At 42.4% G+C, this 24,027-nt stretch overlaps 1 protein-coding gene and 1 long non-coding RNA gene across 13 annotated transcripts in view; one reads left to right on the top strand and one right to left on the bottom strand.

Moving 5' to 3' along the window:
* The window catches only part of sema5ba (sema domain, seven thrombospondin repeats (type 1 and type 1-like), transmembrane domain (TM) and short cytoplasmic domain, (semaphorin) 5Ba), a 221,888-nt gene extending 203,450 nt beyond the window's left edge, over window positions 1–18,438 (top strand). For 7 of the 10 annotated variants that reach the window (XM_081600568.1, XM_081600572.1, XM_081600576.1 and 4 more), the window contains 7 exons: window positions 2,186–2,356; window positions 6,381–6,482; window positions 6,588–6,662; window positions 7,108–7,245; window positions 10,282–10,326; window positions 11,926–12,131; window positions 15,708–18,438. In XM_081600568.1, coding sequence (XP_081456694.1) covers window positions 2,186–2,356; window positions 6,381–6,482; window positions 6,588–6,662; window positions 7,108–7,245; window positions 10,282–10,326; window positions 11,926–12,131; window positions 15,708–15,884 — 914 coding nt within the window. In that variant the 3' untranslated portion in view covers window positions 15,885–18,438. The remainder of the gene's footprint in view (window positions 1–2,185; window positions 2,357–6,380; window positions 6,483–6,587; window positions 6,663–7,107; window positions 7,246–10,281; window positions 10,327–11,925; window positions 12,132–15,707) is intronic. The other 3 variants (XM_081600564.1, XM_081600580.1, XM_081600581.1) reach the window with 3 other exon arrangements.
* The window catches only part of LOC145549101 (uncharacterized), a 32,364-nt gene that overhangs the window by 2,553 nt on the left and 5,784 nt on the right, over window positions 1–24,027 (bottom strand). The window contains exon 2 of one of the 3 annotated variants that reach the window (XR_014085054.1): window positions 9,524–9,611. The exons of the other annotated variants lie outside the window; for them this stretch is intronic. This is a non-coding gene — a long non-coding RNA (uncharacterized LOC145549101). The remainder of the gene's footprint in view (window positions 1–9,523; window positions 9,612–24,027) is intronic. 3 annotated transcript variants of the gene reach the window in all.

Consider the following 24,027-nt stretch of genomic DNA (forward strand, 5'->3'; position numbering starts at 1 on the left):
CGATGATGATGATGATGATGATGATGATGATGATGATGATGATGATGATGATGGATAGATCTATTATTAAAGTTATAGTAATTATTTAAAAAATGTTCAACTTATTACACAGACTTGAGCCACATTAATATGTTTACAGTTAGTTTTTGCCAGCTGATGTTAGCTGATATTAATCGGGTTCTCTGCTTAGCTAACAAGTCTGGACTGAAATGCTTAACACACGCTGAGTTTCCCAGCAGCCAAACTGCTTCTGTGCAGTAGCCGTGTTTTAGCCAGCTGACAAGTTGTGTGCAGCAACAGGTGGGGGAAGGGAAGTGCTGCCCATCCCCCGTCTGTGACTATATCCAACAATAATTCTCAATATGGTTTTCTTTGAATTTTTAAAAATCGGACTAGATTTATTTGTTGCTGTCCGTTAAGCTTTGATTTTTGATTGATAACCAGAACTGTTTGACTAATGAGACCCAAAATGCTGCTAGAATGAAACAACAAAACTACTGATCCCATTTATTGCACAGAGAACAACTCTGTTCACTTGTTTTAACTCTTTTATTTATCAACATTTTTACCATTTTGTACCTGTAAACAAACCGGCTTGTACCTGTGTCATTAAACCGATCCTACAATTTAATTTGAGCTTAGTGTTTTCATAATGATAGGAGACAAACAGTCCTCAAAATGTTTAAACTGAAAACTGTTTCTTACTCCATGTTCCAATTTATCGTATCGTTTTCCCATTATAGACTAGAAAAAGGATATAGAAGATCATTCCAGATTACTGTCTGTCGAAGCAGGTACAAAACGTTCCCATGCACAAATTGGTTGGTATGAAACTTCCTGGATGAACCAAAACTGCAGCACCGACGCAAAAGCAGTTAAAAAGCATGAGTGTCATTTTATAGCTACCAAATATTTACAGTTTATCAGTGTGACTTCCTGTAACTCGGTGAGTCAGACGCTCATCCAGTCAGGTTAGAATCAATCAGTCGGAGACGTGGCTCGCTGTGAGAGCCGGTTAGCGTTAAATAGCAACATCCTGCTTCTCTCGCTGTCATCCTATCTGCTAAACAAGTCTCCACTCTGCCTCTCAAGTTACCTGGCAACGACGCCTCCCTGCCTCCGTCAGGCAGACATCAGCCAGTCAACCAGACGGTCAATGAGTCACCCGCACTTTTCTGATTAGATCTGACGAGGCATTAGCAGTCCCTCCGCTCCCCCCCAAGGGAAGAGAAGAAGAAATCAGTACGTTACTCAGGTAGGAGAAGACGTAGGAGGAGGTGTGATGATTGAGACGGCAGCAGAAGGGTACCAACGTGTTGTTTATGTCCCACACTGATCCCTAGTTTACCCAAAAAAACGCATCTAAATATACGGAGCGTAGTGACGTTGAAGACAGATTGCATTTAATGTTGTGGGACGTGTGGAAAACTCAGTTTGATGGGCTGGAATAGAACGGGTGCAGCTTTGTTAGGCTTCATTTTGTCACGCATTGTAAACTTAATTCTGCGCCAAATTATTTTTTGTTAATACAAACTGAAGAATTTAAGCAACAGCTTCATCCACTGCCATCCTCCATGTTTCACAGGGCAGCAGTCCACATCTGTAAAGATGTGACTTCAGAACCAGTTGTTTCTGAGTAGCTTATATCTGGTCTGCTGCTGAACTCCTTCTTAAAGTGTGTCAGATGATAACAACAACCAAAGCAGTTTTTGTTTTTAGGACAGGGACCCGTTTTGTCTCCAAACTCTATTTACTGCTTCCACTTGGATGGTGTAATATTTTCTGTGGTGTTCGATGGAAAATGTGAAAACACTGATACAGGGTGACCATAAGATTTAAATCTCTTGAAAATAAACCCACTTAAACACATCTGTGCTGAGTGTTGCACAGCTGGGTGGAAAAGCAGAAAACAAAATTTGTTTGCCCTTTAAATTCGCAGCTTCGTTTCTGTAAGTATTCCCATAACATCTCCCGTGAACTGTTCTTCTTGGAGTTCAGTCGTTTGACCCCTGTGGACATTTTTTTATTAGATAGTGAACTGAAATGAATCCAGGCTTGTGATAAGAGCTTGCCCTTCCTCACAGAGTGTAATATTTCAGTGTTAAATGGCTTCCATGCTGCTTTGCACCACACACTAAGGTAGCATAAACTAATGTATCGGAGTGTGTGTGTGTGTGTGTTGCAGTGAAAGGTGCGTGGTCCTGCTGGTCTCCCTGGTCTCAGTGCTCAGTGGGCTGCGGCAGCGGCCACTACCAGCGGACACGCTCCTGTAACAGCCCCGCCCCCGCCAACGGAGGAGACATCTGCATAGGCCTGCACACCGAGGAGGCCCTGTGCAACACACACACCTGTGACGGTAAGGTCCCGCTTGAAATTCAGCGTCACAACTCAGATGTGGATATTTATAGCGCCTCGCAACAACATCTGTGTCGCTCTCAGTAGTGTTTCAGGTTTATAACCACAAATCCTAGTGGGATTTTTACGTAATAGACCAACAGAAATAACGTACGAGACATTTGTGTGAGTGCGAGGAAAGATATCCACGCTTTTCAAAATTGCGAATAGTTACAAATGAAACTTGACACATATTTGTTTTCAGCCTCCTGTAGGCTATAACCGTAATAAAAATGTAAGCAACAATGGCGTGGTTTATGTCAAACGATATTGATGTGTTTGAATGACGGTCTGTGGCTAAACTCAAAAAGATGTTCACAGACACGTTTCCTCCAATCAGAATCGCTTCGGCTATACTGCAAAGAAGAAAGAGCAAAAGTGTCTCTAGATGTCCAAACGCTCCTGTCTTTCCAGTGAAAATCTCATCATGCAAAGACTTGCATCATATGTGTTGAGTTCAAACACTAAAACCCACTGAAATACATTGAAGTTTGTGATTTCAACATGACAAAAGGTTAAAAAGGGTTTGAGTCCTTGCGCATGGCGCTGTACTCCTGTGTCATTTCTGTGCTGCCCCCCTTCGGTGAGTCGGCTTCAGTATTTTTTTCCTAATGAATTAAGAGAGTCTTTCATGAAATGTGAAGATAAACGTTCATGCTGAGAAAACAAGCCGCCCCTCTTGCTGTGCAGCTGGAGCTCTGAGCGCCATGGCAACCCCTCTGAGGAGCTTCAAAAAGAGACACCATCACGCTGTGAAGCATATGGGAACTTTAGCGCAACACATCCGAATGTTTGGCATTGTGTCTGTGAGCAGGGTGTTGATATTACTAGTAATAAAAAAAATATTAGTGTTTAAATTTTTTAGTTTAGTCGTTTAAAACGGGAGAAAAATACCAAGATCTCATTTATTTGAACTCAAAAGGTTTTGGGGGGTTTTTTACACTCAAAGTTTTTATAGTTCACAATTCAGTGGAGTCTGGCATCTGTTATGCTTCCTGTCTTGGTTCAGTTAAGTTATGAGCCCTCGCTGAAGGTGCCTCGTAAGTTTTTACTTTCACTCTGTCCCAAATTCTCCACAGTGACTCCTCTCACTGGAGTCACTGTGGAGGTAAGTTGAATTTACCTCCACAAAAAACAGAAACATTTGCAAGTGGGTTTTTCTCCACCAGGCTGCTTAATCACTGAGAACCCACATTATATTTGCCTTTTGCCGTCTTGTGTAAGTAGCCAAGAAAATGCAAACAGTAGTTGGAGATGAGCAATAAATAAATAACATTGTTTTCTAAAGCTGTTAATGTAATTTACAGGATGTTGTGGATCAACAACTCCTTAGCTAAATTAAACAATTCATCCCCCTTGAACCTTTTGGTTTTTTACTATAAAAACACAGAATCTTTCTACATATTTTATGTCTGGTTTCTACTTCAAATATCCTTGTACACTTTAAATAAGACAAAGCTAACTTACATGTAGCCTGTCAGCAAGATATAGGAGTTTGTTGTAAGTTTTATTTGAAGGGTACTGAGATATTCGCACTAGAAACCAGACAAAAATCCCTGGTGAGGTTTTTGTGTTTTTGCAGCGTCGTTGTCGTCGTAACCACAATCCTTAATAGACTTTGTTGTGTTTCTGTGTGGCAGAACACCACAAGGTGCAGCTTCAGTGTGGAGTGAAAGTCAGTGCAGTCACTAGGTTCAGGGTTGAGACCACTATCAGCCAAAAATGGACCCAAAGCATCTTCTCTGGGGGTTTGTTGTGTCGCTGACATGGCATCCGTCAAACTGGGCTTCTTGTTTCTGGACTTCTTGTTTTGTCATTCGTCAAGCCAGATTTGTTGAGTGCAGGACGTCCCGTTGAGAGCTTCTTGCACCTGAGTGGTGGATCTTTACAACTTTTCAGAGCAGTCATGGCGCCTCTTCCCAGTAAAAAGCATTTCAAGGTCCTGGCTTAGTCGGCCTCCAGACCTGAACCCGATAGAAAGTCTTTAGAGAGAGCTGAAACTGCGTTGCCTAGCAAAGGCCCCAAAACCCAAGCAATCTGGAGTAGATCTGCATGGAGGAGTGGAGCCAAGATGTCTGCTGTAGTGCAAACCTGGTCAAGAACTGCAGGAGACATCTGACCTCTGTTATTGTAAACAAAAGTTTCTGTAAATTAATTAAACTAATTTCCAGTTTGGGATCAATTAAAAAAATTTTATTGAATTGTATCAAATATGAACTTCTCGTTTTATGTTGTGTCAAAATATTTGTTTTCTGCAAAAAAATGCAAATTAATTACTTAAAAATTATACATACACAGTTGAGGTGTACCTATGACGTAATTACAGACCTCTCCGTTCTTTGCAAGTGGGGAAACTTAAAATCAATCACTGCTGTATCAAACATTGGCTTTTCGTACTTTAAGTCGCACCTAATTTCCTTATAGATGACCAAGTAAAGCAGGTTGAATAAACACCGCATGTATTCAGACTTTTGCCCAGACTGAATGAGCCGGACGCTACGTGGGAAGTATAAGAATCGTCTTCCTTTCTGTTCCCACATGGTCACTGAAAGATTCATGACATCAGTTTCCTAATCTGAGATGATTAAGAATCAGATCTCCTAGGGTTTTAGCCCAACTCTGATTCTTCATTTTTTAATATCAAATGACCAGTGCGCGCATGTGTGTGTGTGTTATTTAAATAATTATCATGCAAATCAGAAATGACCCGGGGTCGTTGATGTGCAAATCTTGCGTTTCGACGCCTGACTTGCATTTGTTGTTGTCCGTCTGAATTAAACGACTGCGTCTCCTGAGCTGTCATTTCTCTCAGAGGCTTTTCATTCTGAATCAATCAAACTGTCATTCACAGAGGGACTAATGCACACTGCCAGCCTCCCTGGTAATTACAAAGAGCACCTAATGGCTTTGTGGCCTCCCCTCCATTGCTAGACACTAATCAGGTTCTGTTATATCATCTTAATGCTTTCCTGTTTGACGTGAACCAACACATCCGGTTAACCCAGCTTCAGGCCCAATCTGTCTGCTTGTCTGCTCGTACGCTGGCGAGCAGGAAAGCCCTCATCTGTCGGGGTTGTCCTGGTGCAACAGCTGTCTGTGCATGTGTAATCACTGACAGGCTGTCAGTCGCCGGGTTAGTTGATGCTCCTGTTCGAGGTCGTTTTATTTCAAATTTAAAAAGTACAACAATCAAAATTTGTCGACAACTTGATTTTTGTACAGTTTTACCTCCCAGTATGGACTTAAGATATGTAATGCTGAATGTTTTTCAGTCCGTTTGTGTGCATGCCTGCTCACACTTCAGGCAATAATCAGTTCATTCAGCCTGCTTATTGCTCTGCTGCCTGAACACACTGCCAGTATTTTCTGATGCTGATTGGGAAAAAAGTTCAGCGTTTAGTCTGCACCAGCAAGACACCCTGAGTCAGCTGTAGTTGTCATGCCAGGCCACTAGATAGCGCTGTGATTTTAACATGTCATCAAACGCGCATGAGCTATTGACACTTTGGTTCCACCTCATTGGCTTCCATCAGTAACCTGTCTCCCAAGTGCTCATATAATATAGATGTGCTTTATCTGAAGTTGTGCTAAGCTAAACAGGTTAAGTAGCACAGCACAAATCTATCTGCTATTGTTTTTGTCATTCCTCCCTGAAGGCGAAGCGTAAATCCTACAGTCGTGAGTTTTTTGGATTAGTACTTCACATCTCGTGTCACAGAAAAGCTTCAGATGATGTCAGATGCTAATGTGTTAGCATTACTAAAGTTGCCAGCATTTCTAAATCGGCCATTTACAGTAACTCTTATACTTTTTCTCGTTATCTTCTGTGAGTCTCACTCTTTCTCGCCGTCTCGCAGCCTGAATGTGGCAGACATGTGGAGGCAGACATGTCTCGACATTTTCCAGCGCTCCCACCGTCTCTGTGACCAAAAATATCTCACCAACATTGAAAGTGACCTTTTCTTCTTCACTTATTACCACCAAAGATTGCTGTAAGTGCGACACGGTGTCGCCTCTGGACGGCTGGTCCGGTCGGAGTCGATCGAGGCTGAAACCCGGTCACCAGCAGATGTCCAGGACTCTCTCTGGTACATGTCGTCATGTGAACTTGTGCATAGCTTTGGCTGTCTGGACGGAATACCAACGAGAGCGGAGGATATTGTAACAGTTGCTTGGTGTTTTTATTTGCCCAGAGGCTTTCGCTGACAGGAGGGAACAGATTGAGCTCACAAAGCGACAGGTCGGTCAGTCCGGGACTGGTAGGAAAGGTAAAAGCAGTCCGTCCTCTTTCTTTTTTACTCAGATTCCTTCTGCCAAAGCTGTAGAGCAAGCTGAGCACCAAACTAACTTTGTTCATCGGTCTTTCATACCCTGGGCTCCCTCCACTCCACTGCTCTTGAATGCAGGACAGAAGAGTCCAACAAGTGTATAGTTCAAAGGGAGGCTCTGAAAGCGGGAGGTTTTCTTTTTTTTTTCCTATTGGATAGCAGCTTTTGTTTACTGCTTGGTTGCCTGCTGCGGGGAAACAGGACTGAAGCCTGGCTTGGGAGACAAATATCTCTGCTATGCACTAAACAGTCTTGGTGTGTTTGGGTTGCTTGGTGGTGGCAGCTTGAGATTCCTCATGGTTTCCAGGCCATTCTCGGTCTAATTTAACCCTCTGAATGCCGTTGTTTATTTTTGATTTCTCTTCCCCCCCCTCTCTGTTTTCAGGCGGATGGATGGCCTGGTCTCTGTGGTCGGCCTGCGATGACTCCGGCTTCCAGACCAGGAGTCGGGTGTGCGGCGCTCAGGGCAGCGCCCCCTGTGTGGGGAACAGCACCCAGCGCAGGGACTGCAACGAGATACCTGGTGAGTCCGTCCACTCTCCTACACTCTCCTTCCACGATGTCACAAGGCTGGCTGTTCGAACGCAGAAGGAGTAGCGGTGGGGCTCGATTAGGATCTTCAATCGAGTTAACCGCATAGACAAAATGAGCAACACGTGACTTCAACAACAAAGATATTTGTTCAGCCAACAGATTGCTGTAAAATGCTATTTTACCCATTCAGCTTCCAGTTGTTTCTGATCATTCACTGAACTTTGGAAGAAGAAAAAAAAAAAACTTGTATAAAAATATGGACTGTGTGGGCTCAGGACGTCTACTGCTGCAAAATGTTTTTCTATTTTAGGCTTGATTAGCTTCTGTGATAGGCTAACTCCTTTTAGCTCAACTTGCACACAGCAGTCGTGTTTTCCACCATCTCACTAGATTGTTTTTTGAACCAAAAATTTACCCCTGATGGTCCAAGAAAGGCGATTCATCGTCCATCACTGCTGTCAGATTTACGGGTCGTACCAGGAACACACATATGGCTCCAGCTCTGGACTTTTGAATGTGTAACAAACAAAAACAAAGCAGTTTTTAACACATTAACTGATATGTAATTAATTAATCAAAATGAATGCATTATAGTCCCAGCCTTTTTAATGGCACAGTCTCAGTTGTTTTTCTCAGAGTTATAACACATGACAGGCTCTTGTTCTCCCTCCTCTAACTTTTAAAAATTTTAAGTAATTACTTTAGATTGAGGAAAAAATTCAATTTAAACTCAAATGCTGTAAAGACATGTCGTATTGTTTCGAACACAAAATCACAGCTTTTAATACTTTGTGCAGGATCTCAGATGAAGTGATCTGATCATTCAGTCTCTTGATCCGATGAGTCTCCAGACATCTCTTCAGCTCATCCCATAGTTTATCCACAGGCTTTAGATCTCGGGTCTTGAGAGAACAGTGGAAAATGGTTTTATCGGTATAACTTTATCATTTCCCCCTTAGGGAAATTTTCCTTGCAGAAAGGTGGGAAGAAAACAAGAAAGGTGATTCAGTATCACGCAGAGTTTCAACCATTTCTGTCCTGATTTCTCGATGCACTTCAACCAGGTTCCCATGGCGTTTGGGAGAGTCTGATGCTCTGACAACACAGATAATCCACCATATCATCAGTGGGGGATGTGGTGTTTTGCGACGTCTTCACCGTTTGTTTCTCACCTGGAGAGTTTGCTCCTCACAATATGACGCCTTGTAGCTTCAACAGATCGAAGCACATGGTTCCTGCAGAGTTTAGCCATATTTACGTGTTGATGTTGTAACGGCAGGACAGAAAATACTCTTGTCTCTCTTATTGCTCTCCAACAAGGTGAATCAGTGACACTTCTAAGTGTAATAGCTCCAACGGGGAGTTTGTGGTTAAAAGTCAATATGGTTCCTTCTCCCGCCTGCTGAACAATGGGTCCCTCTAAAATATATTTATAACCTCAGGACTGAAATGCAATGATAATCATTCAGAAATGTCATCAAAATTCTGATGGAACTTAAAAATCTTAAATGTCAACAAGCTAAAAATCAGTTGCGTTTGTTTTAAAGGCTAATCATTGTGCTATTGGTGAATGAAAAAAACAAACATCCATATAAGCAGCTGTATTAAAACTGCATATTTTATTCCACCAGATGACACATTAAATATGTGTGTCATCCAACACAGCATTAAAAGGAAATCCATTTATTGTAATTCTTTTAACACATTTTCGCTGCTGATGTTCAAAAGACGCTTTAATTCTGTTCACCTAGAAATAAAGAGTCTACGCAGTTGTTTTTTTATTTTATTTCCAGTTTTATTCTTTTGAAGCTGAAAACCTGGGTATTTCACATTAGTCTTGAGAGGAAGCAGCAGGTCGGGTCCAACGATATTTAGATATGGATAAGCTGTTTGGTCTAAGCAGTAGTTTGTGCTCTAGAGTTACTGTTTAGATGGCTCTCAGTCATACGATTGTATGTTCAATGCATCTTTTTGTTAGTTTCTCTTTACAAAATGCTCCAAGTAGCTTCTTCTTTTTAAAAAAAAATAATATAAGGATTCACCTTTTAGTCCCTGGGACTCGTCTTGTTGTTAAATACGAATCATCATGATTAAAATTCACCCCCACTGTCATCCTCGGTCATAAGCTTTGGTAAACACAAACATGTTTGCGTGTGTGTGGTTCACATCCTGGCGCTGTAAGCCGGTCTCTGTTTGTTAATTGCGCATAATTAGGTCTGCGTGAAATTCAGCAAGTCAGCAGTTCGCCTGGTCGGCCCTCAGCTCACCTTGTTATGCTGATGCGGATCTCAGAAACTTTCTCCTGAAGTGATCTCTCGTGGCCCGCCAGAGCGGGACCCTCCAGTCTCTGAATCCCTAACGAGTTGAGATGAAGGCGATTAATATTAATGGGACGTCACAAACGGCAAATCACATTAGACTTTATTGCACATTTCAGTGAGGCCATGGAGGGATCGGCAGAGGTCTCTTGCGGAGGAGGAGGAGGAAGAGGTGGAGGGCGGGGGGGGAGATATTAGCAACAAAAATTAATCAGCAAACGTGGCTCTGCAATTAAACGCGTTGACTTGCACGGACACACACGCACATGGTTGTTCGCTTTCGGGGTGGAAAGTTTGCAGAAAGACGGGATGTGATGGACAAATAAAGTTGTTTTCCTGGTGTAAATCGTCTCTAGTAAGGAAAGGTCCAGCTCGACTGAACGAAACTTGGGAAGGAGTGTCACTCGACAGTCCAATTATCTAAACCTAGAAAGTCTCAGGTTTCATCGATACATTAAATTAAAACCAATCCCTATGGACCCTTCGCACAACAACACGGTGAACTCATTTCAGTTTTTCATGTTCCTCATATCTTGTTCTCATTTCTGCATGTTTCACAGTCGGCGTTTGTGCTCTGAAGCCCGTTCCTCCGGGGGACGGTGAACACATGCATGTGTGTGTGTCTGTGTGCGTGTGTGTAGGCGTGTGTGTGTGTGTGTTTGCATGCCTGTTTGTGTGTCTGACTTGTATTCCTCTCCTCTCCGCAGTCATTCTCCCGGCATCTGGTTTTGATAAGGACCAACAATGCGGAGGTAAGTGGATTAACGGCTCGTCCGAGCTCAGCGCATGTTCAGGTTTTTTTGCGTTGCCGCTCCGACTCCCTTTATGTTTCCCACAGATGTCTGGAACGCCGTGTGTGTTTTCATGCATCAAATGCGCATTTTCATGTTTGCTGTTTCACTCGCTGTAAAATTCAAGAATCACGTTCTTACGAGTCTGGTCCATTTTTGTTTTTTGACTTGGAAAATAAAAATTTTTTTAAAAACGGTGCTTCCAAAGTTCCCTGAATAAATGTTGAAAGCAGGTTGTGAAAAGAAATAAATCATTCAGATGTTATTTACCTGACAACCCAAGCGTGGAAATTTTCAAGCAGGCATTTAGGAGCTGTTGTGTGTTATAGTGGAGCAGAGTAACGTTGGTAGCAGCAGCATAATTGAGGTGAAAACACTTGAATACATGTCAAAACAGTTTTTTTCAGCATATTGTACAGCAACATGTGGGAACTTAATGGAACCAGCCGTGTAAAAAGTAGTTTCCTTATTATATCCTCTTATATGCATAATGTTTTAAAAAAAAGTTTTGAATTTTTCAAAATATTAATTTAAAGTAAATTTAACTAATTTAGACTTGGAGAGGAGCGGCGCTCGCCACCAAGTCATCCACGACTTGTTACTGTGAAATATCGTCTCTGCTGCCCGGATATCCAGCTGTTAGCATGTCATGCTAATATTATGTAAAAAGTTAACTTAGTTTGACATTTCATAGAAGACGTTAGCACTTATCAAGGCTGTGGAAATGTGAAAATTGTACTCGCTGACGTCGGCAACTCGTAAATTCCCTCTTAAGGGGTTTTCCTGTGAAGGTACATCTGTGTACCTCGCCTCAAAGCTAGTTCAGCTCCGGCGGAAACTGTTGTGGTTTTCTTTTTGACCTTTCCTTTTTCCAACACCTCGAGATGTTCTTTTGAAGATACGTTGTTGTTTCCTAAAGCTCCTTATCTGCAAAACGACCAATGCCCTCACACCCGGAGTGTTCGCTGCACTTCATCCTTACGCAGCTTTGATCGTCCAGTAACATGTGTCCAGACTTTGTGCTGCTCCTTAGGGAGTGTGTGTGAAAACCCCACACACTCCCAGGTTGGGAATCATTGTTAAGCTACTTCCTAATTTGGTCCTCGCTTCCTCAGTCAGATCCATCCCTCTTACTTCATTTATGTCTACAAAAAAAAAAAAAATCAAATCGGATGGTGGCATTTGACATAATCTCTTTTTCAAATTTCACCCCAACCAATTATAGATGTCCATACAGAGTTATAAATGAATAAAGTGACCGAGAGCAGCCTTGCATGTCATCTTTGAACCAATTCTAAAGTAAAATGGCTCCAGCGGGAGAAGTCCCAGCTGTAAATTGTTCTTCATAAAAAGGGAATAAAGTCGTGGAGTCGGGATGAATTATCACAGCACACCGATCCGGCTTGAAGAGCACACCAATTTTTCCCCGAGCACCAACTTTTGTGAAAGGGGTAATATGCTGATCGTTACGGCAATATTGGGCGATATGCAAATCTCCTCGCCTGAATAAAATATCCCTCAGACCTTTGCTGACGTTCCCGTGTCGTTTTCGTTTGTCAGCCTTCACCTCCATCCACCTAATCGCCACGGGCGTCTCCTGCTTCCTGGGGGCGGGGCTGCTGTCCTTCCTCGTCTACGTTTACTGCCAGCGGTTCCACAAGCCCTCGCAGGAGTCCGCCGTCATTCACCCGACCACGCCCAACCACCTCAACTACAAGGGCAACACCACACCAAAGAACGAGAAGTACACACCCATGGAGTTCAAGGTAGGAGCGGATGTTTGTTCCCCTCATCTTTCTCCAAATGCAAACACGTGGCATCCGGTTCTTGATGCTTGTGCTCATTCTGCGTCCCACATGAGGTTGATTACTTCTTATTTGTGCCTCTTTGGTTTCTGCAAAACTTTGCTGTGTGACCTTTGTAGCTGTATCTGAACTTCTTTATTTATATGTTTAGTTAACTGTAAACAGCATTATGTTTAGATTGCTTCATATCTACTTTGAATTGCTGTCAAATTCTCAGTTTGCTCATTTTAATTGATTTTAAAAGGCTTCAGGTCATCCAAAACTACACAGATCATCTCTCTAAGCTTTACTTTAACACTTTTAATCATGTTAAGCTCACGACTTGTGTGCGTGAGTTCTCGTATCAGTCATAGCAACATCTGTCCTCTGATCGTGGCCTTAGGGTCTGAGTTCAGCTTCAGGCCTGAGAGAAAGTGAAATTAAAAAGATGATAAAATGTCAGAAAAATGTTTTCAATCTGGAACATGTGGATTATAGATTGACCCGTCGCTCCAAATCCACATTCTGTCATTAATAATTCAACTTTTTTAAAATGTAATTTTCCTACTGTTTCAAATTTAGGCGGATTTCATTAGTGGCTTAACTGGCATTGATACGAACCATCTGGCTCCTGTAGGTCAGCTGATCAGAGGTTTTTAGGCATTTCAAGGACTCAATAAAAACCCGAGTTCAGAGGTGGCTGAAGGTAACTGGGAACTTTAAAACCTATAAACTCTGAGGGAGGAGAGGAAATAAGGTGACAGGGAATAAAACTGCCAGACTGCAGGAAAGGTGAATGTTGAGCATTAAGTTAATGAACGAAGACAAAAAAAAAACAAATCAGGGGGAAAATAACACTGACCTAAGAGAATAAACTTTGAACACGCAAAGTGCAGAACATAAGAATAAACAAAGAGACAATAAGTACAGAGAAACAAAATGTGGAAAAATCAATTGACTATAAGCAAAAAGCTCAAAATACAAAACACAAATGAAACCCTAAACCCAATGATTGGGACACTTTTGCTCCCTGACATTCAACCCAGAGTGAGACTTTGACTATGCTCACATAGCAGGTAGTGATGCTCGATTCCACATTAGTGCTGGAACCTGTTTTTCTTTTTGCTGGTCATTCACACTAATGAATGATGTGACACAAGATCATAAGGAGATGAAGGAAGTACAACCAGTAGCTAGAGCCAGTTTGGATGTGAACCAGGATAAGTATCCAACTTAGTACCAGATATGAAAGAGGCACAAATCTGATTTTTTAAAATTTATTTATTTTTGGAGTGAGGGGTGAAAAAAAATCTAAACTGGGTCATTCAGTTGCCATGTGAAAGTTGGATGTGGGTCGCATAGGAAGGGGAAGAATTGGATTTGGGTCACATTTGTGGCCGGAGACTGATTTTGTTTTATTTATTGGATTACTTTATTATTCTTATCAGTTTTTTATCTGGCTGTTTCCTTGCTTCTCACCGTTAGTCTGTCTTCCTTTAATCCTGTCTTGTTTTGTTCCGTACAGCACCTTGGTGTTGTTTGTAAAGCGTCTCATGAATAAAGTGGTTCACTGTAGTATTTTGGTCAGTGCAATACAATAACGAATAACATAATTTCCCCCAAATCAAACTGTTTGATGAAAAGCAGACAAATACACACTGCGGAGGTCAGATCCGTCTCAGACCCAAATCCTGATTCAACTTGTGTTTTTGCCCGACATCTAAAACGTTTCACTGAAAAGGCTTTTTCCTGATTCCCGGCTCTCTGTGCCATGATGGCCGCAGCCTCCCGAATCCTCATGGTTACCGTTGCGGTTGGTTGCACACGGCGCCGAAAACCACTGCGTTGTTAAAGACTGAACTCATCAGCTTTTAACGACTGCATGGGGGGAGGCCGGATGCGCAGACAGTGTCCGCGTACCGCAACGCCACTTTTGTGCGGCGGGTTCCCTCGGCTCCAGGCCAATTTATGTTAGCTCCCCGATCGTGTGCTTCACCAACTCTAACCTGATTATCTGCCTGCTTCGGTCTCCAGAGTTGTTCAGATGGGATCACATTAGTCGAAGCTTCCCCTGGAAAACGTTTGGCTTTTACTCACGAGTTGGCAGTGGCGTTAAAATAAAACATGGGCTTTGGACTCGTTTTTATTCTTGATTGCTCCACTAGATACTTGTCAGCCTATGTATTAGAGCACTGAGTGCGATTGACGAGATTCAAATTAGATTTGTTACCTTGATTTTGTTTGCTTGTAAACACACACATACGCAAGCAATAACATCAAGACATTCTTTTTTCCGCACCGACCTACAGCGATGGATGGCTGCAGTCTGTGTTGCAGCTACGTTCTTCATTATTTAAAGATTTTCCAGATGTCTGTTTTCTATACCACAAGGAGATTACATCACTTGAGTCAAGTGAGCTTTAAAAGGGCTATATAAATGAAAACTCCCTGTGCTGTAGATTTTTGAGTCTAGAAGCAGCAGTTTGACCTTTTTGTTTGCCAGAAAGCGGACATTAGCCAGATGGATTGAGGGCAAGAGTGTGGGCGGTCTCTGCTGTTAAAGTTTGACAAGGGTGCCTCCCTGTTGACCTTGTCTTCATTTCTGGTAAATCATACACAGAGCACTGCGCCTCCAACGATGCAAATTGGAGAAGAAATATGTAGAGAGGACATTAGGAGTCCTTCTCTGGGTGAAAGTAACAGCAAAGAGTGAGGATGCATTCACACCGGCTCCTCAAACTTTGGTCTGCCTGAAGTGAACTCTGGCCCGGTTTGAATGTTGATGCCAGACGGACCGAAGACCGCGCCAAAAGCAGGAAGCAGACTACAGAGCAAAGCATTCTGGGATTTTTTTTAAAGATAAGAGTAATCCTACGACTGATAAAATCTGATGCCACTCCATTTTTGTTTGAATTTGGTGAAGCACTCATGTCTTCTTCAGAGGTTTTCATATTGTTTCCTGCAGTGGTTCTTGGTGCAGCGCCACCACAGGCGAGGAAGTGAGCAGGTTTTTCAAAGGGTTTGGTTGGTTTGACACAGTGTGGTGAGAAAGTGAACCGCTCCAGATGAAAATGTAACAAATGTTGCCCAATTGAACCAAGTCTACTGGACTGTCAGGTGTGAAAACACCCTAAAAAAACCTCACATTCAAAGTACGAGAGAGCAAAGCATGGAGGCCATCATCCGCCATCTTGATCATTAAGTTAAAATTTTGTTACAAATGGGTTTTCCTAGGGGACATAGACCATTACTATACCTCTACATTAATTTCAAATTGGCTTTGGGGCAATAAAGCCAATGTTTTAGAGCAGCCATCACAAAGTTCTGAATCTTATTCCATAGAAAATTTGGAGGAAGAGTTGAACAGTTATCCAACAAGTTTGATTCTATCACACAGATATAAAGTTCTTAATCTGAAGAAAGTTGCAAACATCTTGCTAACTGTAACACATGAAACAGGAAAACAGTAAAAGTTGTATTACATTAGGATAGTGCTGCGCAAAAAAACAAATATGTCTAAGAGATGTTAAACTCTTCATTCATTCTGTTTCATTTCAGACGCTGAACAAGAACAACCTGCTGCCAGACGAACGATCCAACTTCTACCCAACGCCGCTCCAGCAGACCAACGTCTACACAACCACCTACTATCCCACACCACTCGGCAAGTTTGACTACCAACCCAACTCCTCCCCCTCACCTTGCAGAACCTACAACAACAGTAACAACAGCTGAGACGCAGCCCGCCGATGACCCTCCACCACCCCCATCCTGCTCTCTCTCTCCCCCGACCCCCCAAACGGACGCCGCTACCATGGTGACATAAGTGAACCAATGTGAACTGAAATGTTATTCAGAGCTTGGCAACGTCTCTGTGCTCTACGCCGTCACCTCCCTGAACCCGTAGTCTCTTCTGCCTGGTGGCGTTTGTGTTTTCAGGGTTGGTTGTTTTTGGAACTTTCCGTCGAGAGACGTGGATTCGGACTACAAAAGCCCGGCTCCTGGTAAAGTCAAGAACTTATGCAACCGGTCTGGGGGCGTGTGTTTTTGTAAGGAATCTTTCGGGGATGTCGCTGTGTCAGCGCCAGCGCTTTACGTGGGGAACAAGCGAAAAGAAAGTCAACAAAAGGCCGAACTCTGGCTGTGAGGAGATTGTCGCGACCGCTCCGGTGCAGGTGCCGGGTCGACGACCCCCTTCTGCAAAGACCGATGGGAATCTGACAACAACAACAAAAGTAAACTTTTTTACGGGATAAGAGTTACCTTTTTTATGTTTGGCTCTCTCTCCATTACAAACAACATTCTTGGCCTATAATGAACTTGAGTCCCTCAACAACAAAAGCAGTTTCGGAGAACAAAGGGCACACGTGTTCCTCGTCCTCGCCGCACAGCACAGGGTGAGGCGACGACAACAAAAGAGAAAACTGAATGAAGTCGATGACAAAATAAATTACAGATCGATATCAGCGCGGTGGAGTGGGAGAGGAAATGCGTTCGTTCTCTCTCTCTCGTCCTCCCCATTGTTGGTATTTTCACATGACGGGAAAGATAAGAAGTTTAAAGTTGATTAAGCTTTTGTGAGGCTGTTTGGGGAAACTCACATGAAGCACCGTCACCCACAGCTGGAGAGAATTATTGTCTAAACCAGCTTTCGATCAAAGTCCCGATCCCGTTTTGGAAGATGCGGATGTGCTTGTGTGAAGGTCACAACCGGGAATTTGGTGGGGCTGTTCGGAACGGCAAAAGCTTTGGGAATGCCGCGGGTGCCTGGGGTGATTTTATGTTCCCATTTCTGTTTTTTTTTTTCTCTCTCTCTTTTTGTTTCATCCGAGAACAACGAGGACGCCCGGAGAAGAGGATTGATTGATTCTCCAATTAATTCTCCACTGAATGAATGCAATTCTACTGAGAGCTAAATAGTTCAGTGGTCATATCAAATATGGCCAGTGTGCTGAAGAACTGGATCTGGGTTTTTTCTGTTTTTTGTTTTTCTATGACGGTAGAATAAGCTAGCAGACTGGCACTTGTTCTTTTCTAAATGTTTCGTTTTTACGGCGGTTTTCTGTTCACAACGACCTGTAGCATAGAAGGAGAATATTTTGTTAAATAAGAATATAACTAATTAATAACTCTTGCTTCTCTAATTTCATTTTCATAACAAATGCATCGTCAACACGTGAAATGTTACAAAAATAAAACAATGAATTTTAAAGTCTCCTTTTTTTTGGTTTCTTTTATATGAAAACTAACAAAAAACCAAGCCCTTTCAACCCCTACTTGAATATAGAAAAAAAAACAACAAAAAAAAACTTCTGCTTGCTTAGAAGAAAATGAACGCATGAATGTGTGAAAGTGGAGACTGTTTGCGTGGAAAGAGGAAAAAATACAACAAAAAAGGAAAAAAATAGGGTTGCTTTGTTTTGTACCATGTAAATGCTTTCATACATATGAGGCGGTTTTTATCTGTGTGTGTGTGTGTGTTTCCAAATTCTGTCACTCTTCAGATGTTCAGCTTGTTTTTTCTGTTTCACATCTGAGATGTTAACCGTAAGTCAAGCGTTGCGCCTCTTGGTGGAATGTACATTATTTATAGCTTGGTTTGTAAAAGGGCATTTTCACTGGAATATTTTATTGTTACTGCCTGATCAATGAATGCTAACTCGGCCAGGCTAACTCACGTTCAAGCTAATGTACACGCACGACATGAGAGCTCTATCTGTATATAGGAGCAGCAGCCTTCTGCCCATTCAATGTCCCTGAAGAGGAATGTGTAAATGACTCTGTATACTGTATAGCTAACATTTTGTTTAAAAAATAAAAAAGAGAGAGAAGCCTTATAGTTAAAAAAAAAAAAAAGTGCAGCAGCTAAGTACACAATAAACCCTGCGGTGTGTTTGGGGTCGGAGCTCCGTGACGTGACCTACCGCCTGTGGCTAACGCGACCTCCCCCAGCTGCCCAAACAAACGAGATCGACTGGCTGTACCGCTGACGGGAATCAAAAGCTTTATGGATCACATAAAATAAACTAACTGAGAACAAACGGATCTCTTTGATCGTTCTAAATTTCTATTGGCCCCGGTCTAAGAGCTCTACACGCGGTTGGTCGTTCTGAGCTCCGGCCCCCGGCGATGTGAGGCTCTGTGCCCCTTCTATGCAACTTACCAGGTGTACTGTTAGACCTGTCGTGTAGACTATAATCACTGCCTTTTAGACACTGTGAACTTTTTTGTACCCTATATTTTTGTATATTGTACATGATTAAGGACAATAAACCTTGATGCCAACACATCACTGTTATGGCTAGCTGGGTGTGTGTGCCTGATCGTTTGGATTATCCAGCGGATTAGACTGATCTCGGTGAATGAGAGAACGGGGAACATGATGCTAGGACTCTGACTGAAAGACGGGTTAAGTACGAACACGGATGCTCGAGTTAAAATCTCTTCACACGTCAATGTTTTGTTTTAACCTGAGGTATGTGAGAGTGAGTAGCAAATATTTGCCTTAGATTAAGGCCCCATATACTTGGGCATCCTGTGCTGAGGTCCGCTAGGGCTCGTGGTGGACTCGAACGTCCGCCGGACAGGGTAAGGTCAATCTTTACAACCTGCTTGGCAGGAAACAACGATTCGTCTCATCTTCTGACAGCTCAGGTTGAATTAGGGCGTTCAAACGATCGGGATTCTTTTAATTTTGTCCTCTCGAAGTCGTAAAGGAAAGGAGCGGTTCACTTTAATTCCCAGTTTGGATCTGAAATGCCACAAAAGCTGATCCCACCAGGAATCTGGATGAACATCTTGGACTTCCTTGTTGCGCAAACTGGCAGATGTGTCGGGTGAAATACGGCAGTGGGAGCAGCAGGCCGAGCAGTGGCATCAACTGCAAAGTGGGGAATTCATTAGGGGGAATATATAATAAAGCTAAATCACATTAAGTGTGGTATTATCATTTAGTCCACTTAAATAAGAGACTACCCTTCCTGTAAAATGTGCTCCGCTACCCAGCAGGTAAGTGGAAACAGTCTGAGCCTAAAACGTGTCACAGAAGGGCATCTTCTCCCTTTCATCTAGAGACAACAAATGACTGCAGCGCCGAAATGCTTGGCTGTGTGAGAGAGGTGGTGGTGGTGGTGGGGGAGAAGAGATGGATGAGACAAACGAGCCAAGTAGTCAGGGTGTGTCCAGCAGAGTGCCCGTGGATCACTGCTGGTGCCAGTGGCCCAGACACTAGCGCTTTATCATTACACCACAAATGATTCTGCTGCCGCTGCGCAGGAAAATCAAGATCAGAGCCGAAGAACAGCTTCTGCCACCGGCGGGGGGAGACGCTAAATAAAGCGCTCTCAGTCTTTAGCCCTCACATAAATAACGGAGAGGGACACTATTTGTGTTTTGCTGTGACTCAACGTCCCGGTGACTGTCAGGCCAAGCAGCTCCAACGCACAAGAACGCGACGTCCTGGTTCAGTTAACGCTACGCCGTACCTCTCAATTAGAGAGAGTTATTAATGGGCCCGCTGAAAGTATTTATCAGTGGGGGGATTCTGCTTGCAAACAGAAGCAGACAGGCTGGCTGGCAGCCAGGAGGAGGTCACCGGGAGGAGCCGGTGGGCCGGAGGAGGAGACTGCTGGAGGAGACGAAGGTGGGCCAGTGGGAACGCTGCCATCCGCTTTAAAGACGATGACAAGTAAGCAAGGAGAGTACCGGTCCCTGATGATCACCGATATTAACGAGTTGTGCTGAACAACAAGATAACAGCCGTGTGAAAAACTGAGGCCGTATCTTGGACAAAAAGAGCACTGCACTTAACGGTGTCTATATTGGAAGAAATGCCCTACCTTTGGGCAATTGTTTACAAGTTTAACATCTCACATGATGAAACACCGTTTTATCAAATGAAGCGATAGAAACTAGGAGATCAAATCTTTTTTTTACGTAATACAGCTTTTTATTTCAGTACAGTACAGCTACTGAACCTACAGTGACTTGCCAACCTATCAAGACCCAAATCTTAATACCTTAAGAGGTTGACCTCTGCTGACCTCTGTGACCCTTTTTTTAATATTAAAGATGAAAATGCCACAAATAAAAACTTTGATCTGTTACTACAACCACAAACTGAAACCATATTGCGATTTTTAATAGTGCATATATATATATACTAGTTATGAATTTTATGGTGATATATTCTCAAGTGAGGTGTTCACTACATAGGCAATGTGTTGCACTGTATTTAAAAATATATATATTTCTGACATGCATTTCAGATTTATTTAACAAATTGTGATACTCACACATATGTGACGGTAAAGCAAAAACAAAAAAGTTCATAACGTCTGAAAGTTTGCAAGTCTCTTCCTCACAACACTGTATTTAAAATGTGCCAGCTGTTTTACTTCCGTGCCTTTTTTACATATTTCTCCAGTTTTGACATGGAAATGTGTATAATTAGTTTGAGCTACAAGTCTGAAAACGGTTGAAAAGATAAAAAAAAAATTTTTTAAAAAAGAGATGGTTCTCACTCTTCAAATATCTGCAGATTTCCATTGTGCTCTGATTGGCTAATTAAATATTTGCTAATAATCATGATCTAAAAGCACATCAGTAGTAATTAATTTTATGCTAATACAGCGACAGAGCCCGAGGTGTACGTTTGTGGGTAATGTTTGCTGAGCAGCTGCTGCTACAGAGGCTCGTTCAACTTCAGCCCGTTTAGGAAGCCGTCACATTACGCAGCAGCCATATTAGGATGATCAGAAGTTCACTCAGCTGTTCTGTTTACAGAGTAAATAGCTTCTTGTTTTGATGAGAGCTGAGCCGTGTGTCCCAGTGGGCCGGCAGACAGACAGGCGCGTCCTTGTTCTGGGCTCAGCCAGACAGGATGGGCAGATCACAAAATGTCTGGAGCTCCGGCCAAAAACTGCAGGGATGGAGACACTGCAGCCTCTGTGTCTTTGTCCATGAGCCAGTGATCGTTCAGCAGCTTTAATGCACCAACTACTTCTGTGTGTTTGAATATATCGATGCCCTGTAGAGGCGGTGATATCAAGTGATCAACCTTATATAATATATATATACATATATATATATATATATATAATTTATTGGAGTGAAGCCTTAAAATAAATAAATTTTTCACTGCAATATCACAATATGAACTTTTGCTTCAGTTCTCCAACGTTTGTAATCGTACTCTTTCTTCTTGTTTTTATTATGCTTCCATCAAATGAATTGGCTTTTTGGGGGCTTTATCGTATTCAAAAACTCACCAAAGTTGGCGGACGTGTCGAGTCTGCGTGACAATTACAGATTTCAAGGTCGTTGCAAAAATCGCAACTCAAAACGACTCAACAGCGCCACCTGGAAACTTTCAAAATACCGTCCGCATTGACCTTACTTCATTATTCAAATAAACAAAGTTTGGGGGAAAAAAATTGTCATTTTAATCAAAGAGTGTTGTAACGGAGTCTATAAAATTTTTAAGTAAAAATAAGAAAGATCTACTCAAACTTGTGCTCATGAAATCTAGTCATCATCTACATTCAGGTTGGTTTCAAGAATTGTCGAACTTAAGTCGCGGGCCACACAAAATCATTCTGCAGGGCCAAAATGGCACGCTGGCCACACTTTGGACACCGCTTCAGTTGGCTGCCATCAGTCATTTTTGCACAGCTTTTCTTTGCTATTCTACTTATTTTTATTTTTATTCTAGATTAAATTCAGCCTGAAAGGAGCAAGAAGACCAAATTCACGCTGCTCTTCGTAGACTGTACAGTAGATAGGTGCTTCTGTACTTTTACCCTTACTGCTCTCATCCTCACCACTCACATTCAATATTCCTGCAGCTCAACGCCTTCTTTAAATCTAATTTAACCACACTTTGCTCTACTGGAAGTGTGATTTCTACCCCTTTTTCTCTTTAATGTGGCGTAGAGGCTGAATTCATCCTTTTAATGGGAGAAAATGTTTGGAAAATTTGAACAAATAAGACAGGAAAGGTTCAGTGTAACATTAAATTGTGGCCTGCCGATTTTAATAACAGCCTGAGCTTTAAAATTATAATTGTTCAACTTTAGACCTCATCTAAAAACTGCCTATTTTAAAAGTTTAAACTCCAGATATGCAGTAATATGTTCTAATATGCGCAATGGAACTGATTTTAGCACATCTATTTCCTGAACCTCCTACTTTTGGAGGCTTAGCCAATCAGCATCAAGGAAAATAAGTGGCACTCATGGATTGGCTGCTTTGCAAACATCATCCAATTGCGTTTAAAGTAACATTGCCCAGATGTATTTCAGACTCCAAAGCTGCATTTTCTTTCAAATATTTTAGAAATGTTCAAGAACAACAAAACTTCGGTCTATATGTGAATTCTGAAATAACTTGGAGTTACGTTCCGGGAGAAAAACATTTTGTATAGGAGACGTAACAGGAGACTCCTTGTTCTCAGCGGATCCTTTTGAAGCCGAAAGTGACAAAACTAAATAAAGGAGAAATTTGAACGCTCGCCTTTCACTTCAAGGAGCCACGTCGGAGTGTGGGCGCCAACCGGTTGACAGAGAGGGATGAGAGGGACAGAGTGAGCGGGCAGTGAGGAAGAGTCCTCCCCTCGTCTCAATAAGGCAGAGAGAGGCCTGGCAAACCATGTTAAATCACCCGGCCCGGACGCCTGCTTCTCACTTGGAGCTGAGCCCCTCACATTTGACCGTTGGAGCTCAGGGCCTGTGTCCAAGAATCTCATTCGACAAACATTTGGGTTTACGGTGGTTGTGCAACGGAGAGCTTGAGCGAGCCATTTGTGTTTTATTCAATCTACTTAACTAGCTGACAGAGGTCTTAAAGGCTGCCAGCCACACCGAGGGCAGGCAATATTGATGATGGCGCTGTAAATAAAACTGCTGATGAAATATAGACAGGGGGGGGGTCGTGCCTCACGTGGGACCCGGAACGCCAGGCGACATAACCTCATGGGATAAATCAGAGGGCCACGGATTCCTGAACGACGCGCTGGACGGTTTCAGCTCACTGCAGTGGGCACAATTACAGCGTTTATGTCACGGGCAAACGGAGGCATTTCCAGGACCATTTTAAATCATTTCGCTTTAAAATATCGGGACGTTTTGTTCCAGTCTTTTTGACTTAAAGTTAGGGGATGTGACTGAATGTGATTTGAGGAACATGGGTTCAAAATGTTAGATGTTTCAAGATTCAAATGTTGCTTAGATATGAGTTTGGTTCAGAGTCATCCATCTAATCTCTGCTACACCTTTACAAAAATGTAAGGCTCTAAATAAAAACGAGTTTTAATAAGTAATTCCACTCAATAAAATTCCTCATAAATATTGATTTATTGCAGTGGTTCTCAATAAAAGTCATGTGTTATTTAAAATATAACTGACGTTGCTTTAAACTTTTTTTTGGGGGTGGGGGGGGCATCTCCTGTTTGGCCAAGAACCTATATAGAAATACTAGGGAAGTATAACTTAAACTTATAGGTCAGCACCAGAGTTTTTTAGAAGAATATTCAGAATTTATTCTGTGGTTTTAAAGGCTCTATGTTGAAGATGGTAAGAAATAAAGACATACCTTTTTTTCCTTTTTTTTTTTACTGTCGGCTGCAGTAGCCCCTCTGCTCTCGGCTCCCATACTGAGCTGTAGGCTCTGTCGCTCAGCCGCTCCCGTTTCAAACTCCTCTTGTTAAAGTAAGAGTTAGAGAGCTAAATATAATTGAAATATTAGCTAGAAAAAGGAGCTAAGTCTATGAAAGCAATGTAGCAGTTTTGCTAGTTTTGATTTCCAAAGCATTACAAGGCAGTTTATCATGATTCAGCCAAAGTAATGAAATAACAAACTGCAGTCTGATCTTTGTTAGTGG

The sequence above is a fragment of the Poecilia reticulata genome, chromosome 2, assembly GCF_904066995.2.
Source record: "Poecilia reticulata chromosome 2, P_reticulata-male-v2, whole genome shotgun sequence".
Lineage (NCBI taxonomy): Eukaryota > Metazoa > Chordata > Actinopteri > Cyprinodontiformes > Poeciliidae > Poecilia > Poecilia reticulata.